At 45.4% G+C, this 17,871-nt stretch overlaps 1 protein-coding gene across 3 annotated transcripts in view; it reads left to right on the top strand.

The window, feature by feature from the left end:
* VPS13B (vacuolar protein sorting 13 homolog B) overlaps window positions 1-17,871 on the top strand; it is a 1,337,220-nt gene that overhangs the window by 794,022 nt on the left and 525,327 nt on the right. For 2 of the 3 annotated variants that reach the window (XM_077493095.1, XM_077493097.1), the window contains 2 exons: window positions 4,371-4,512; window positions 13,916-14,330. In XM_077493095.1, the coding sequence (XP_077349221.1) occupies window positions 4,371-4,512; window positions 13,916-14,330 (557 nt within the window). Of the gene's footprint in view, window positions 1-992; window positions 1,060-4,370; window positions 4,513-13,915; window positions 14,331-17,871 lie in introns of all 3 variants that reach the window. The other variant, XM_077493096.1, reaches the window with a different exon arrangement.

Consider the following 17,871-nt stretch of genomic DNA (forward strand, 5'->3'; position numbering starts at 1 on the left):
AATAATGGTGTCACCCTTTCTAGCATGGTGGGGGTGGATTGTTGGCAAGACGGATTGAGCAGTAATGCAACCATTTTCTTTAGCAAACAGTAGTTCCCTTGTTTTTTTCCCCCTTCAGTGTTGTATTTATCTTGATTGTCACTACGCTTTAGCCTTTTATCCTGAGTGGAACATTGTTGCCCTATTTTTTTTTTCCTTTTAATTTGTTTTGAAAATAGCTTTTGTATCCTGATTGTCGAAAAACGTAGGTACTGTGGCTACAAAGAAAAACAGAGATCCTCAACCTGTTAATTAGAAACCAGTGTTATTCCTGTTTCCCATTATCTGATTGTTATATTGACATCACAAACTGATTTCAAGATGGTAGTAATCTAGTTTCCTGAAAATAACTTTTGCTCATCCTTCCTGCTAATGTGTTCTTAATTCCCCATGTGCTGTTAGTTGTGCACTGTATATCCTACTGAGATGCTAAACTGAAATGATGTATGCCCTTGTTTACAGTGTGTGTTGTTGCCTGACAATTGCATTGATGAAGGAATAGGGGGTGGGGTGGGGGGGGGGGGTTATTCCTTTCAATCTGAGCAGTTTAAAAGAGCAATCCATCCAAAACAGATGTGCAGGTTTTGTCTGGACAGTGGTTGGTTAAATCACCTACCGGCTTCTTTTATCTCTCAGATAATTCATTTTTAATCATTCTGTTTCTGAATTCCCAGATCTGTCTGCTGTGAAATTTACAAGTGTGTATCATGCTGGCATTTTTATTTGTTTTACTTGACAGAGATTGTCATGTGAGTAACATAGCCCGCCAAACTATAATGTCAGAGGAGTGAGACACTGCAATGCAGAATATCAGAAAAAAGAATACTACAAAAAGTTAGCTTTTGGGTCTAGAGCCTCTGAGAGATGTAAAAAGCCAGTGGGTGATTCAGTCTGCCACTGCCCATGTTGATTATCACTGAATGCAGGCAAGGGTAACATTGTGTTTATTACAGGCCAGGTGAAAGCTGGCAGGCAGGCGTTTTTCTTGGAATAATCCTACAATGCAAAGAGAAACCTGTGGTGAGACCATGTAGTCACTAAGTTACTTATCAAAGCTCTAGCCTCCATTCTGACCCGTGTGATCCTTTAACCTCTGCCAGTGGTGACAAGAATAAACCTAACCTTACCTGAGACCTTGTTTAGCATTACTTTAATTTCTCTGACTCTAGCTTTGTTAAAATGAATATAAAGGGAAAGTCATCGCTCAGTGAATATTAGACGTGCTTTCCTATTTCATCAAGAAAGCAAAAAATAATCAATAGTCATTCTGCACTTAAGTGCAAAATGCATGAGACCCATTTATGCTGCCTATATTTGTCTTTATTTGGCCTTCTCAGTATCTGAAGAAAGTCAGAGAGCAGCAGTAACTCCTTTATACCTAGTTAAAAAAAAAATTAAATTAAAAAAAAAAACATTTTTAATTTGCATTAAAAGTTGAACTAAACCCACTAATTTGTCTCCAAAAACAAGGCATGCATCCTGGTGATACTTGTCACAGTAGCCAGTGTGTTTATATCAGCTCTCAACAAAACGTTAAAATCCTCAAATAGCTGGTGTCATAGCTGATCACATGTACAGCACCATGGCAATTGCAGATCTACACAAAGGCTAAGATGGAGCCTTTCAAGGCTGGAAAGGGCAGGAGGGTTTAGTTCTCCTTTGATACTAGAAAGCCCCTGTCACATTTTACCATTGGTCGCTGCAATAAATTCTTTGCTTTTTCAGACACAGTTTATGACATCTCAGAGAGTTTGTTTCTCTGGTATGCTCTACTGTACAATGTTGTCTGCACAAGATACAGCCACAATTACTTATCAATGTAGTTTGTCATTGTGGTATACAGTGCCTTGAAAAAGTGTTTGTACCCCTTGAGATTTTCCACATGTTACAACCAAAAACGTAAATGTATTTTATTGGGATTTTATGTGATGGACCAACACAAAGTGGTGCATAATTGTGAAGTAGAAGGTATCATAAATGGTTTTCACATGTGTTTACAAATATGTGAAAAATGTGGCATGCATTTGTATTCATCCCGCCTGAGTCAGTACTTTGTAGAAACCACCTTTCACTGCAATTACAGCTGCAGATCTTTTTATATCTCTACCAGATTTTCACATTTATTGAGATGTTTTGCTCATATGCAAAATAGCTTAAACTCTGTCAGATTGAATGGAGAGCGTCTGTGAGCAGCAATTTTCAAATCTTGTCTTGGGTCATTGTCCTGCTGAAAGGTGAACCTCCGGCCCAGTCTTAAGTCTTTTGCAGACTCTAACAGGTTTTCTTCTAAGATTGCCCTGTATTTGGCTCCATCCATCTTCCCATGAGCTCTGACCAGCTTCCCTGGCCCTGCTGAAGAAAAGCATCCCCACAACATGATTTTGCCACCACCATGTTTCACGGTGTGTTCAGGGTGATGTGCAGTGTTAGTTTTCCACCACACATGCATTTTGCTTTTAGCCCAACAAGTTCAATTTTGGTCTCATCTGACCAGAGCACCTTCTTCTTCTTCATGTTTGCTGTGTCCCCCACATGGCTTCTAGCAAACTGCAAATGAGTCTTCTTATGGCTTTTATTCAACAATGGCTTTCTTCTTGCCACTTTTCCATAAAGGACAGCTTTGTGGAGTGCACAACTAATAGTTGTCCTGTGAACAGATTCTCCCACCCGAACTGTGGCTCTCTGTAAATCCTCTAAAGTTACTATGGGCCTCTTGGCTGCTTCTCTAATTAATGCTCTCCGTGCCCAGCCTATCAGTTTGGGTAGACAGCCATGTCTTGGTAGGTTTGCAGTTGTGCCATACTCTTTTCAGTTTTGGATGGTGCATTGAACAGTGCTCCATGAGATGTTCAAAGCTTTGGATTTTTTTTTTATAACCTAACCCTGCTTTAAACTTCTCCACAACTTTACCCCTGACCTGTCACACGCAGGTGAACGCTATTTACTAATTAGGTGACTTCAAAAGGCAATTGGTTCCACTGTATTTTAGTTAGGGGTATCAGAGTAAAGGGGGCTGAAAACAAATGCACACCACATTTTTAAGATATTTACTTGGACAACCGTTGATCATTTTCCTTCTACTTCACAATCATGTGCCACTTTGTGTTGGTCTATCACATAAAATTCCAATAAAATACATTTAAGTTTTTGGTTGTAACATGACAAAATGTTTTAAATTTCAAGGGGTATGAATAATTTTTCAAGGCACTGTAGCAAGAAACAAATTGCAACTGACTTATAAGAGCCCTGCAGACACAGATAGCTTTACAAAAAAAAGGAAAGTGTCACCTAATGATCTATAGAATAGTTATAATGTCCCAGTAATAGCCTGAGGTTGGGAAACTCTTTAAATAATGGTTTATTCTTGTAATCATTTGCCATAAGCCTAATCAAGCTTTGCACTAAATTCACCTTTCAGAAATTATTTTTCTCATTGATTTATAGTGCGCTGGTAAAATCTAAATGAGCAGTGGTGGGTAACTCTTGCTGGATTGTTAAAGTACAATTTCTAGCACTCTTGGTTTCTCTAGCTGACCAGTTATGGATGCAGACCCTCTGATGAGGAACATAATATTTATCCATCTGATTACTAGAATTTTAAGACACATGGAGTGTTTATCATTTTAAAATGAACATGCTGATGACAGCAATGTTATTGACTTGTATTTCCTTAAAGGACCTTTGCTGGAAAACTGAAAGTCCCTGCTTTGTTTGTAATGCCACCAAGAAATACAACAGAGGTTCCCTTTCTTGATATTACTTAAACAATGCTACCTGCACCTAAAGCTAAAATAAAATATGACTCTCATGCTGAGTCACTGTTCACCGATGACTTTAAATGGGTCTAGATAGGAGTCCTGCTCTTGTTTACCAAAGGACTTAGGGAGGGGAGGACCTCTTTCTGTTCATGCATTGTGGTTTTCCAGGCAAGTAGGGTTTTTTCCTTCTGGAAATTCCTTTAAGCACATTAGATATGACCTTTAATATAATAAGTTAACAATAACTAAAGTCTGCTTTACAGAATACGGGTCAGATATTGGCTTCTGACGCTTTGTATGAGTATTATACGTGGGCCTATTCTTGAAGACTCGTTGAAGATAGTTAAGATACAAAGTGTTTTAACCTTTAGCAGCCAATCAGATTTCAGCTTATATTGCTCCATTCAGAAACTGCTGTCACTAAAATGTAAAATGGGAACTTTTTTATTTTTATATCCCACTGCATCATATACAGTACATATTGGTATTGTTAAGGAAGGAAATCTACCAGCTTATTATTATTGCAATTTGTTTTTCTTTCTTCTCTCTATATTCTTTGTAAAAATCTTGAAGCCTTGGTGAAAACTGTTGGTGTCTGGGGCAATATGGCGGCGTTTTCCTTTCATGTACAGACAAGCTGAACAGACGCACCACTTTGGTTCGACCCGTCAGCAAGCAAGACCCCTTCAGTAACTTTTCTGGCTTCTTCCCTTCTGTAAGAACTGATTTTCATATTGATTTTGATAAAGGACCTTCATCAACCCTTATATTTCTCTTGCTAAATTGAATTATCTAGTTGTATTCACATATATATATAGCCATTATATATCTTATTTTTGGACATATTTATTGTGTTTGTGTGGTTGATGGACGTTCTTTTGGGTGAAGGGTTTTAATCTAAATTGTTAACCAAAGAGCCCACCTGCTGCTCTGCCTGGCTTTGCCTGCTTTAAAAGCCTACCATTTTGTTTTCTGGAAAAAGCACTTTCAAAATACATAGTTTTATTTTTATTTCAGAAATTAGTAGAATCTATTTGATAAAGACAACACTACTATTTATTGGCTATCTACTATATTGAAACATTGTGACGTTTGTCAACACTTATGCCACCTATGTCCATCTCTCTGTATGAATGTATTCTGTATGTAAAATTACTTTCTCCTAAAATTTCTCCCTGAAACTGGTTTGAAAAAGTTATGAAACAAAGGAAAGTTTGCCACATCATTAAATTATTGTTGTCCTAAGCAATGTTAATTATTTTTAACCTTATTATTCATACCATATTCAAAAAGAACTCTAAATATTTATTTTTTCTCTGCTTACCCTTTCACTGTATAATCACAGCAGAAAGCAAAGCACATAGGAACAAAATTTTTTTCCCTGATTTGGACCTACAATATGCCATGCAATGATATAATATCATTCATTATTAGTGATGGCCGAACGGTTCGCCCGGCGGTCGTTTCGCGGCGAATTTCCGACTTTCGCCGTCCGCGGGTTCGAACGCCTTTTTCCGTCGTTCGCCCCGGCGGACTTACGTGTTTAATGTATACAAGAACTTTAACCTTTCGTGACACGTTTATCATGTGTTACAGGACAACCAATTGAGACATGACAGCTCATGGACACTTGGACATTCCCCCTAACCTATAAATACACCCGATCCGGTGGCCATTTTACATTCTTTCTTCTGTCACTGTAGGGAAAGGATCCTGTGTGGAGTAGGGACAGAGAAAACGCTAGCTATTTGGTACACAAAAGTTCTTTTCAGGACTGGTATAGGTGTTAGGTCAGCAGCCTGAGTTTCTTTTGTCAGTTTAGATAAAGGGACAGAGCGCTGTATGCTGCTATTTTAGGGACAGCTCAGCCAGATTAGTCTTTCTTCATCATCATCATCATCATCATCATTAGCTGTTACTATCAGGTCCACAAAAGAGCTGTTCCAGCTAATCGTTCCAGCCTACTCTTTTTTGCCAATTTGTATAGGGACAGGCAGGAAGCAGTGTGTCAGGCAGTGAGGATAATTTTAAAGACTTGCTGTTACTATTAGTTCCACAAAGGTTCTTTTCAGGACTGGTATCAGTGGTACGGTAATAGGCTTGTACACGTATAATATTCTTTCTTCCAAATATAGAAAGAATATTATACTTGACTGCTGCCCTTCTGCTGCAGTCTGCTAATCATTCACAACTCACTTGTTCCACAAAGCTCTTTATCAGGACTGGTAACTTGGTCTGTCTAGGGTGCTACGGTACATAGGCTTGGGTGCGGTACAGTCTGCTGTTCTGTAAGGACCGCTATCGGTCCACAATACATAGGGTTGCCGTGCACTACTGCTGACCGCTGCCCTATACTGCAGCAGTCCTTCAGCGGTATAGGGACTGACGCACAGTCTGCTAAACACTAATACACAACCTGCTTGGTCCACAAAAGTTCTTATAAGGACTGGTAACTTGGTATAGGGTGCTACGGTACATAGGCCTGAGTGCAGTACAGTCTGCTGTTCTGTAAGGACCGCTATCGGTCCACAATACATAGGGTTGCCGTGCACTACTGCTGACCGCTGCCCTATACTGCAGCAGTCCTTCATTGGTATAGGGACTGACGTACAGTCTGCTAATCACTAACACACAACCTGCTTGGTCCACAAAAGTTCTTATAAGGACTGGTAACTTGGTATAGGGTGCTACGGTACATAGGCCTGAGTGCAGTACAGTCTGCTGTTCTGTAAGGACCGCTATCGGTCCACAATACATAGGGTTGCCGTGCACTACTGCTGACCGCTGCCCTATACTGCAGCAGTCCTTCATTGGTATAGGGACTGACGTACAGTCTGCTAATCACTAACACACAACCTGCTTGGTCCACAAAAGTTCTTATAAGGACTGGTAACTTGGTATAGGGTGCTACGGTACATAGGCCTGAGTGCGTTACAGTCTGCTGTTCTGTAAGGACCGCTATCGGTCCACAATACATAGGGTTGCCGTGCACTACTGCTGACCGCTGCCCTATACTGCAGCAGTCCTTCAGCGGTATAGGGACTGACGCACAGTCTGCTAAACACTAACACACAACCTGCTTGGTCCACAAAAGTTTTTATAAGGACTGGTAACTTGGTATAGGGTGCTACGGTACATAGGCCTGAGTGCAGTACAGTCTGCTGTTCTGTAAGGACCGCTATCGGTCCACAATACATAGGGTTGCCGTGCACTACTGCTGACCGCTGCCCTATACTGCAGCAGTCCTTCATTGGTATAGGGACTGACGTACAGTCTGCTAATCACTAACACACAACCTGCTTGGTCCACAAAAGTTCTTATAAGGACTGGTAACTTGGTATAGGGTGCTACGGTACATAGGCCTGAGTGCGTTACAGTCTGCTGTTCTGTAAGGACCGCTATCGGTCCACAATACATAGGGTTGCCGTGCACTACTGCTGACCGCTGCCCTATACTGCAGCAGTCCTTCATTGGTATAGGGACTGACGTACAGTCTGCTAATCACTAACACACAACCTGCTTGTTCCACAAAAGTTCTTATAAGGACTGGTAACTTGGTATAGGGTGCTACGGTACATAGGCTTGAGTGCGGTACAGTCTGCTGTTCTGTAAGGACCGCTATCGGTCCACAATAGATAGGGTTGACGTGCACCACTGCTGACCGCTGCCCTATACTGCAGCAGTCCTTCAGCGGTATAGGGACTGACGTACAGTCTGCTAAACACTAATACACAACCTGCTTGGTCCACAAAAGTTCTTATAAGGACTGGTAACTTGGTATAGGGTGCTACGGTACATAGGCTTGAGTGCGGTACAGTCTGCTGTTCTGTAAGGACCGCTATCGGTCCACAATAGATAGGGTTGACGTGCACCACTGCTGACCGCTGCCCTATACTGCAGCAGTCCTTCAGCGGTATAGGGACTGACGTACAGTCTGCTAAACACTAATACACAACCTGCTTGGTCCACAAAAGTTCTTATAAGGACTGGTAACTTGGTATAGGGTGCTACGGTACATAGGCTTGAGTGCGGTACAGTCTGCTGTTCTGTAAGGACCGCTATCGGTCCACAATAGATAGGGTTGACGTGCACCACTGCTGACCGCTGCCCTATACTGCAGCAGTCCTTCAGCGGTATAGGGACTGACGTACAGTCTGCTAAACACTAATACACAACCTGCTTGGTCCACAAAAGTTCTTATAAGGACTGGTAACTTGGTATAGGGTGCTACGGTACATAGGCTTGAGTGCGGTACAGTCTGCTGTTCTGTAAGGACCGCTATCGGTCCACAATAGATAGGGTTGACGTGCACCACTGCTGACCGCTCACCTATACTGCAGCAGTCCTTCAGCGGTATAGGGACTGACGTACAGTCTGCTAATCACTAACACACAACCTGCTTGTTCCACAAAAGTTCTTATAAGGACTGGTAACTTGGTATAGGGTGCTACGGTACATAGGCTTGAGTGCGGTACAGTCTGCTGTTCTGTAAGGACCGCTATCGGTCCACAATAGATAGGGTTGACGTGCACCACTGCTGACCGCTGCCCTATACTGCAGCAGTCCTTCAGCGGTATAGGGACTGACGTACAGTCTGCTAAACACTAATACACAACCTGCTTGGTCCACAAAAGTTCTTATAAGGACTGGTAACTTGGTATAGGGTGCTACGGTACATAGGCTTGAGTGCGGTACAGTCTGCTGTTCTGTAAGGACCGCTATCGGTCCACAATAGATAGGGTTGACGTGCACCACTGCTGACCGCTGCCCTATACTGCAGCAGTCCTTCAGCGGTATAGGGACTGACGTACAGTCTGCTAAACACTAATACACAACCTGCTTGGTCCACAAAAGTTCTTATAAGGACTGGTAACTTGGTATAGGGTGCTACGGTACATAGGCTTGAGTGCGGTACAGTCTGCTGTTCTGTAAGGACCGCTATCGGTCCACAATAGATAGGGTTGACGTGCACCACTGCTGACCGCTCACCTATACTGCAGCAGTCCTTCAGCGGTATAGGGACTAAGAGTTTTGTCACAGGGTCATTTAAAAAATGACATGCAGAGGAAGAGGCAGGCCCTTCCGCAGGGGTGGTAGGGGTAGGGCAGGAGCAACAGGCTTGAGCCAAAGTGGGAAGTTGCAGAAGGTGCGTTCAATTACTTTAAAGGATGCACCAGACTTGGTTGAGTGGCTCGCTCAGCCTTACTCTTCTGCACCCTCCTCATCCTCTCGATCTGCACCCTCTTCTTCACTCTCTGCTATGTGCACCCCCAAAGACACTACCACCAACAACACGACCACCACCACCACCACCACATACCTTCCGCTTGAGTCACTGGAATTATTTTCCGATCCATATCAAGAGGACATTTCTGATGCGCAGCCACTCTTGGTATTGGATCAGGAAGAGGAGGTAGCAACAAGCGCTACTCAGCAGTCTGACGCCAGTACCCAGATCAGCCCAAGGAGGAGGTTGGTCCCCGGTGTTGCTGCCTACTCTACTTATAGCGGTGGGGAAGGTGACGTTGATGATGACGTGTCTAGTGATGTCACGTGGGTGCCCACAAGAGAGGAAGAGGAGGGGAGTTCAGAGGGAGATATGGACCAGCAGATAGGGAGGAGAAGCAGCAATGACTTACATTGCACAGCAGGGACAAAGCAGACTGCAAATGTATCAGGAGCGAGTCATCGACCATGTACGGTCACATCTGGCGCTCCCAGGACACCGGCACATGGCTCCGCAGTGTGGGCTTTTTTTAACGTGTCCGCTGCTGACAATAGCGTTGCCATCTGCAATCTTTGCAGTCAACGCGTTAGTCGCGGTAAGCCCAATACTCACCTAGGGACGACCGCCTTAAGAAGGCACATGAGCAGCCATCACCGAGCCCAGTGGGAGCAACGGAACACACAAAGCCACACTGCAGGCTCTCACCGTCCAGCCTCGTCTTCTACTTCTCCTTCTCCTCTCTCCTCACAATTGTCCTCCACTCCACCTTCCATCACGCCAAGCTCACATTTTTCTGCAAAAAGGCAGGCTTCCGTGGGCCTAATGTTTGAGCGTAAAAAAATGATGACGCCGGATAACCCTCTTGCCCAACGGTTGGCGGCTGGCTTGTCAGAACTCATAGCCCGCCAACTACTGCCATATAAACTGGTGGACTCGGAGGCCTTTCGCAAATTTGTGGCCATTGGAACACCACAATGGAAGGTCCCAGGAAGGAAGTATTTCTCAGAGAAGGGCATCCCAGAGCTATATGGCCATGTTCAGCGGCAAGTGAATGTATCTCTGGCACACAGTGTCGGTGCCAAGATACATCTGACCACAGACACGTGGTCTAGCAAACACGGGCAGGGAAGGTATATCAGTTTTACTGCCCACTGGGTGAACCTTCTGACGGCCGTCAAGCATGTAACCCGTGGCACCCGTGTAGATTTGGTTTTACCGCCACGGATTGCATGCAGGCCTGACTCTTCTTCTCCTCCTCCTACTCCATCCTCCTCCCTCTCCTCCTCAGCTGCCTCCTCCTTTTCCGCTGCTAGCGTCTCTTCCACTGCACCGCCCAAGCTCCCCAGAACCTATTCCACATGCCAGGTGAGACGTTGCCATGCCGTGCTGCGTCTGTTGTGCCTGGAAGCAAAGAGCCACACTGGCCCGGCACTCCTTTCAGCTTTGCGTTCACAGGCAGATGAGTGGCTAACACCGCTCAATTTGACAGTTGGTAAAGTGGTGTGTGACAACGGTGCCAATCTGCTTAGCGCATTGAAACAGGGCAAAATCACGCACGTGCCGTGCATGGCACACGTCTTAAACTTGGTCGTGCAGCGATTCCTTGTCAAATACCCTGGGGTCCAGGACATCTTGCGGCAGGCAAGGAAAATCTCGGCCCATTTCAGAAGATCTTACACGGCCATGGCTCGCCTTGCTGACATTCAGCGGCGACACCATCTGCCGGTCAGACGTCTTATTTGCGATTGCCCGACGCGATGGAACTCAACCTTCTATATGCTTGATAGGCTGCTCCAGCAGAAACGTGCAGTTAACGTCTACCTGTATGAACTCTGCGAAAGAAACGGTTCTGGGGAGCTGGGTTTTTTTTCACCGCGCCAGTGGCTGCTCATGCGCGACACATGCAGACTTCTGCGGCCATTTGAGGAGATCACCAAACTGGTCAGTCGCAGCCATGGCGCCATCAGTGACATGGTACCTTATGCCTTCTTTCTGGAGCGTGCATTGCGTCGTGTCATTGATCAGGCTGTGGAGGAGCAGGAGCGGGAAGATGAGGAAGTCGCAATGCTGGATGAATTCCCAGGGGGGGCTACTCTATCTGAGACAAGTCAACAACAGGAGTCTGATGAGGAGTCAGAGGAGGATGGTGCCGGGGCGGATGAGCAGGAGCAAGAAGAGCATGCTTTAAACCTTTCTGGGATCCCTGTTGTGCGAGGATGGGGAGAGGAGAATGAAGAGGACGACATTATCCTGGATGATGAGCAGGAGCCAGGCCACCACACCGCTTCCACTTTAGTGCAAATGGGGGCCTTCATGCTCCAGTGTTTTAATAGGGACCCCCGTATAAAAAGCATGAGGGTCAAGGACCAGTACTGGGTGGCAACGTACTTAGACCCCCGGTACAAACACAAAATGGCGGAAATGTTACCGCCGTCGCAGAGGGCTGTCAGAATGCAGCACTTCCAGGCCTTGCTTCGAGAAATGCTGCATTCTGCTTTTGCGTGCGCTGGCAGAGGAGCAATTCCCACTCCCAGAGAAGGATTTGCGGGTACCAATCCAACAGCGCCTGCAAGAAGAGGCCGGTTTGAAGATGTGTTGGTGACTTCGGATATGAGGTCATTCTTTCAGCCGACCCATCGACAGGTGTCATCCGGATCCAGCATCAGGGAACGCCTAGACCGTCAGGTGTCCGACTACATTGGGTTAACGGCCGATGTGGACGCTCTGAGGAGTGATGAACCCCTAGACTACTGGGTGGGCAGGCTTGACCTCTGGCCAGAGCTTGCCCAATTTGCAATCGAACTGTTGGCTTGCCCCTCATCCAGTGTCCTGTCCGAAAGGACGTTCAGCGCAGCAGGGGGGATTGTGACCGATAAGCGTACTCGCCTAGCTCACCACAGTGTTAACTACCTCACATTTCTAAAAATGAATGAGGCATGGATCTCGGAGGAATTCAACACATGTGATCAGTAGACCATGTATATGTCTATAAACAATTTTTGGAATCAAGCACACAGACCTTCTTAATTCATTTGGCTCACTTCCCTGACCCAAAAAAGCACACCGTACTATATGCCCCTACCCTCCTCTTTGAAGAGGTTGAGCGGTGTCATATTTCTACTGGGGCTGCTTATTATGAGGGGTTCCCACCATCCCTGTGCTGTGCTGACTTCCTCCTGGGTGTTCTTATTATGAGGGGCTCCCACCATCCCTGTGCTGTGCTGACTTCCTCCTGGGGGTTCTTATTATGAGGGGATCACACCATCCCTGTGCTGTGCTGACTTCCTCCTGGGGCTGCTTACGGTGCTGCTGTCAGCGCTGTATGTCACGGAGCTGCTGTCAGCGCTGTATGTCACGGAGCTGCTGTCAGCGCTGTATGTCACGGAGCTGCTGTCAGCGCTGTATGTCACGGAGCTGCTGTCAGCGCTGTATGTCACGGAGCTGCTGTCAGCGCTGTATGTCACGGAGCTGCTGTCAGCGCTGTATGTCACGGAGCTGCTGTCAGCGCTGTATGTCACGGAGCTGCTGTCAGCGCTGTATGTCACGGAGCTGCTGTCAGCGCTGTATGTCACGGAGCTGCTGTCAGCGCTGTATGTCACGGTGCTGCTGTCAGCGCTGTATGTCACGGAGCTGCTGTCAGCGCTGTATGTCACGGAGCTGCTGTCAGTGCTGTATGTCACGGAGCTGCTGTCAGCGCTGTATGTCACGGAGCTGCTGTCAGCGCTGTATGTCACGGAGCTGCTGTCAGCGCTGTATGTCACGGTGCTGCTGTCAGCGCTGTATGTCACGGAGCTGCTGTCAGCGCTGTATGTCACGGAGCTGCTGTCAGCGCTGTATGTCACGGAGCTGCTGTCAGCGCTGTATGTCACGGAGCTGCTGTCAGCGCTGTATGTCACGGAGCTGCTGTCAGCGCTGTATGTCACGGTGCTGATGTCAGTGCTCTGTATTACGGTGCTGCTGTCAGTGCTCTGTATCTCCTGCACCCTCTTGTTTGCCTACCCTGGTCCCTGACCTTCCCTCTCCTCCATTGCCTTCATTAGCTCCATAGTCCTGAATTGTCAGAACAATTTCCCAAATAAAAAAAAAATGCTTGTAGTTATCGATCCCAAATTCACCTCATACATGTATTATGCTATTGTCCAGGTGGTGGGACTACGTGCTACCCCCTAATAATTACCCCGTGGCCGCAAATTCGACCTAAAGGTTTGCGAAATTCGCCTCCCATTGAAGTCAATGGAGCCCGCGGCGAACGGTCGTTTTCGCGAACGTTTGTGTCCGTTCGCGTTTCGCGTTCGCGAAACGTCCCGTCGGAAGTTCGTCCATCACTATTCATTATTCCCCACAAGTATAACATTTCATATATAAGGATATTCTCATTTATCCTTATACAACAAAAAAAAAAGTTTTTGAAATGGGATTTAAAGGATTTTGTGGCACATACAGTAGTAGACCAATCCTAACCACACTTATAATTTAGTTTGAAACTGATGAAAGAGCTTTTTCCTTTGGACTTAATCTATGCTTTTTTTATTAAATATACTGTACATGCTCTAGTTGGTATCAGACAAATGTTGCCATCTAACTTTGATTTCCTTCTTGCACCATCAGTCCTGTACCATCAGTCCTCAGATAAAATGATCTCTTTGCATTTTGTCTATATGTTTTTGGACATCACAACCAACCTTTATGTGCTTCCATATTTTGACTACAGGAGTTATATTAATGGTACAGGGAAATAAAAGTAATTAATTAGTCGGGTAATGATCTTAACCTACTTTAACTATAAAGGTCTTTTACATGTTGTGCCTGTACATTGTATATCTGCTCATTTATTGCACTACTAATCGTGGTTTTACCCATTGTATGTTTTACCACCTTCTCTTCCACACAGACCACAGCAAAACTCTTAGAGAGTTCCCACCAACAGCATGGCTTTCTTTCTCTCACATACACCAAAGCTGTGACCAGGAATGTCCGCCACAAGTTGACCACACGAGGCGAAAGAACTTCTCGGAGCTTTCAGAAACTTTCTGAAGGTTCGGGGGATGGCTCCCCTCACTTTCTTCATGAAATCTTAATTTCAGCTCAAGCCTTTGATGTTGTCCTATTTTTCCCTTTGCTTAATGCAATCTCCAGTATTTTTGAAGCTAGGCGACCTCGAAGCCAGAAGGAGAAACATAAATCATCTGGGCAGCCCATGAGGTCACACACACTAACCTCGCGAAGTCTTCCTCTTATCTACATCAACACTGGTGTCATCAGAGTCTTCATTCCCAAAGCGGAAGAAAGACAGCCAAATGTAGCAGGTTGGTTTAGATACTAAAGTGATTGTAAACTGTTGATTTTTTTTTTTTTTTTTATAAAAAAACATGTTACACAAGAGTTTCGCTGCTCTCATGCACATCTCTGGATTGTGATCGGGCTCAGATACAGTGCCTTGAAAAAGTATTCATACTTCTTGAAATTTTCCACATTTTGTCATGTTACAACTAAAAACATATTTTTTTGTGGGGGTGGGTTATGTGATACACCAACACAAAGTGTTTCATAATTGTGAAGTGGAAAGAAAATGATAAATGGTTTTCAATTTTTTTTTTTTTACAAATATATGTGAAAAGTGTGGTGTTCATTTGTATTCAGCCCCCCCCCCCCCCAGTCAATACTTTTTAGAACCACCTTTCGCTACAATTACGACATGTCTCTACCAGCTTTGCACATCTAGAGAGTGAAATTCATGCCCATTCTTTGAAAAATAGCTCAAGTTCTGTCAGATTGGATGGAGAGAATCTTGCCACAGATTCTCAATTGGATTTAGGTCTTGACTGGGCCATTCTAACACATGAATATGCTTTGATCTAAACATTCCATTGTGGCTCTGGCCGTATGTTTAGGGTTGTTGTCCTGCTGGAAGTCTCCACCCCAGTCTCAAGTCTTGCAGACTTTAACAGGTTTTCTTCTAAGATTGCCCTATATTTGGTTCCATCCATCTTCCCATCAACTGTGAGCAGCTTCTCTGTCCCTGTTGAATAAAAACATTCACACAACATGACACTTCCACCACCATGTTTCACGTTGGGGATGGTGTGTTCAGGGTGATGTGCAGTGTTAGTTTTCCCCCCACATATAGCATTTTGTTTTTATGCCATAAAGTAAAATTTTGGTTTCATATGACCAGAGCACCTTCTTCCGGATGTTTGCTTAGTCCCCCACATGGCTTCTAGTAAACTGCATATAGGACTTCTTATGGCTTTCTTTCATCAATGGATTTCCTCTTGCCACACTTTCACAAAGGCCAAATTTGTGGAGTACACGACTAATATTTGTTCTGTGGACAGATTCTCCCACCTGAGCTGTGGATCTCTGCAGCTCCTCCAGAGTTACCATGGGCCTCTTGGCTCTTCTCTGATTAATGCTCTCCTTGCCCGGCCCATCAGTTTAGCTGGATGGCCATGTCTTGGTAGATTTGCTATTGTGCCATACTCTTTCTATTTTTGGATGATAGATTGAACAGTGCTCTGTGAGATCTTCAAAGCTTGGGATATTTTTTTTTATAACCTAACCCTGCTTTAAACTTCTCCACAACTTTATCCCTGACCTGCCTGGTGTGTTCCTTGGCCTTCATGATGCACTTTGTTCACTAAGGTTCTCTAATAAACTTCCAAGGGCTTCACAGAACAGCTGTATTTATACTGAGATTAAATTACACACAGGTGGATTATATTTACTAATTAGGTGACTTCTGAAGGCAATTGGATCCAGTAGATTTGAATTGGGGGTATCCGAGTAAAGGGCTAAAAACAAATGCACACCACACGTTTCAGATATTTATTTGTAAAAAAAACATTTTCCTTTTCCTTCCACTTAACAGTTATGTGCCCCCCCCTTTTTTTTTTCTCCCCATTACTCCCCCCCCTTTCTTTGAGTAACCTTGAATAAATTTTATATATGCTCAGCTCGTAAGAATTGTATCAACTATAAAATAGATTTCTTACTTTGTATTTAGATATGATATGTTGCAAAGAACACGGCTATGAACATTCGTCGAGTATTTATGAATGTGCAGGCTAGGCATAGCTCGGTGGGGTCGAGGGTGGTGGTGTCCTTGGACGCGGCCAAAGCCTTCGACTCCATTGAGTGGGGCTATTTATGGGAGTGCTTGGAGCGATTCGGTTTTGGCCCCATTTTTGTGAAATGGGTCACCCTGCTTTACTATCAACCGACGGCCAGGGTCGCGGTAAATGGTTGGGTGTCGGATCCCTTCCCGGTCGGGCGGGGCACGCGTTAGGGATGCCCGCTCTCCCCTCTTTTGTATGCTCTCGTGGCGGAACCCCTGGCGGCCAGGCTCCGGCATCATCCGGGGATAGCGGGCCTCCGCAGTGGTACCCTTGTAGAATCCGTGAGTATGTACGCGGATGATACCCTATTGTACTTGGAGGATGAGGGTCCATCACTGCGGAGTGCTTTGGAGGTGTTGGGGGAGTTCGGCAGCTATTCGGGTTTGGCCATAAACTGGTCCAAGTCCCAGATATTACCATTGGACTTGTCGGTACCAGACCGCTGCGCGGCCTCCCTTCCACTCTCCAGGGTCTCCGAAATCCGATACTTGGGGGTGCGTATTACCAGGGAGCCGCGGGATTACCTACTGCTTAATGTTGAGCCCTTATTTTTATTTCTCAAGTCGCGTACTCAGGCTTGGTCCCGTCTCCCTCTTGGGGTAACGGGCAGGGTTAACCTGACAAAAATGATTTTACTCCCCAAAATTCTATACGCGCTCTGGCACTCCCCGGTTTGATCCCTCTCCGTTTTTTCAAAACGATAGACACTATTTTGAGTACGTTTATATGGGGATCCTCTAGACATAAACTGGCGTGGACTACTCTTAAAAACCCATCGGGATCGGGGGGGGGGTGGCCCTTCCGGATTTTAGGGCATACTATTTGGCGGCGCAACTGTCGCATTTTTACCACCTGCACAGGTCAGATGGTGCAAGATACCAGACGCTGGTGAGTGATGGGGAGGGTATACACACTCATACTCCCCTTCAGCTGCTCTTCCGGGCCGGGAGGGCGAGAGGTGTCCCGACCCCCTTACTGTCCTACCATAGGCGGATTTGGAGACTGGCGTTGGGACTTGTTGGTGCTGACTTCTGCCACTCGCACACCCCATTGTGGTGTAACCCTGCTTTGAACAAACTATTAACTGTCCCTGGAGTCGCCCTTTGGGCCTCCAGGGGCATTGTTTTTCTACACCAGGTTATAACCCCTCTAGGCGTTTGCGACTTCCCAACGTTACGGGCGGAGTTTGATCTGCCTCAATCTATGCATTTCCGATACCTACAACTGCGGCATGCACTTCGAACCCAATTTGCTGAGAGCCTTCCCAACGTCCAGACTCTGTCTCTGGTTGAGCTGCTACTGGGTGACAACTCAGCCCAATTGATCTCTACATTTTACAACTTATTAAGGATGAGGGAAATAAATCAGATTTCGGAGAGGGCTAGGATTAGATGGGAGGGTGACGTGGGTCCACTGGACGGGTCGGATTGGGAGGAGTTGTTAGAAAACGTTAAGCTGGTGTCATTGAGCATTCCAGACCGCCTTACACAGCTGTATATAATTCACAGATCGTACCTGACCCCCATCAGGCTGGCGAAGTTCCAACCTAGCTCTGGTCCGGGGTGCCCCATGTGCTTATGTTCTTCTGGAACTTTCTACCACTTATTGTGGTTATGTCCTAAGATTCAAATTTTTTGGATGCAAATAATTACCTTCCTGCATGACCACATGGGGTCACCCCTGCACTTGGACCCGAAAGTGTGCATATTGGGTATGTTCCCAGATGTTACGA

The sequence above is a fragment of the Lithobates pipiens genome, unplaced genomic scaffold (assembly GCF_037356315.1).
Source record: "Lithobates pipiens isolate NorthernLeopardFrog02 unplaced genomic scaffold, aLitPip1_a1.2 Scaffold_19, whole genome shotgun sequence".
In the NCBI taxonomy this organism is placed as follows: domain Eukaryota; kingdom Metazoa; phylum Chordata; class Amphibia; order Anura; family Ranidae; genus Lithobates; species Lithobates pipiens.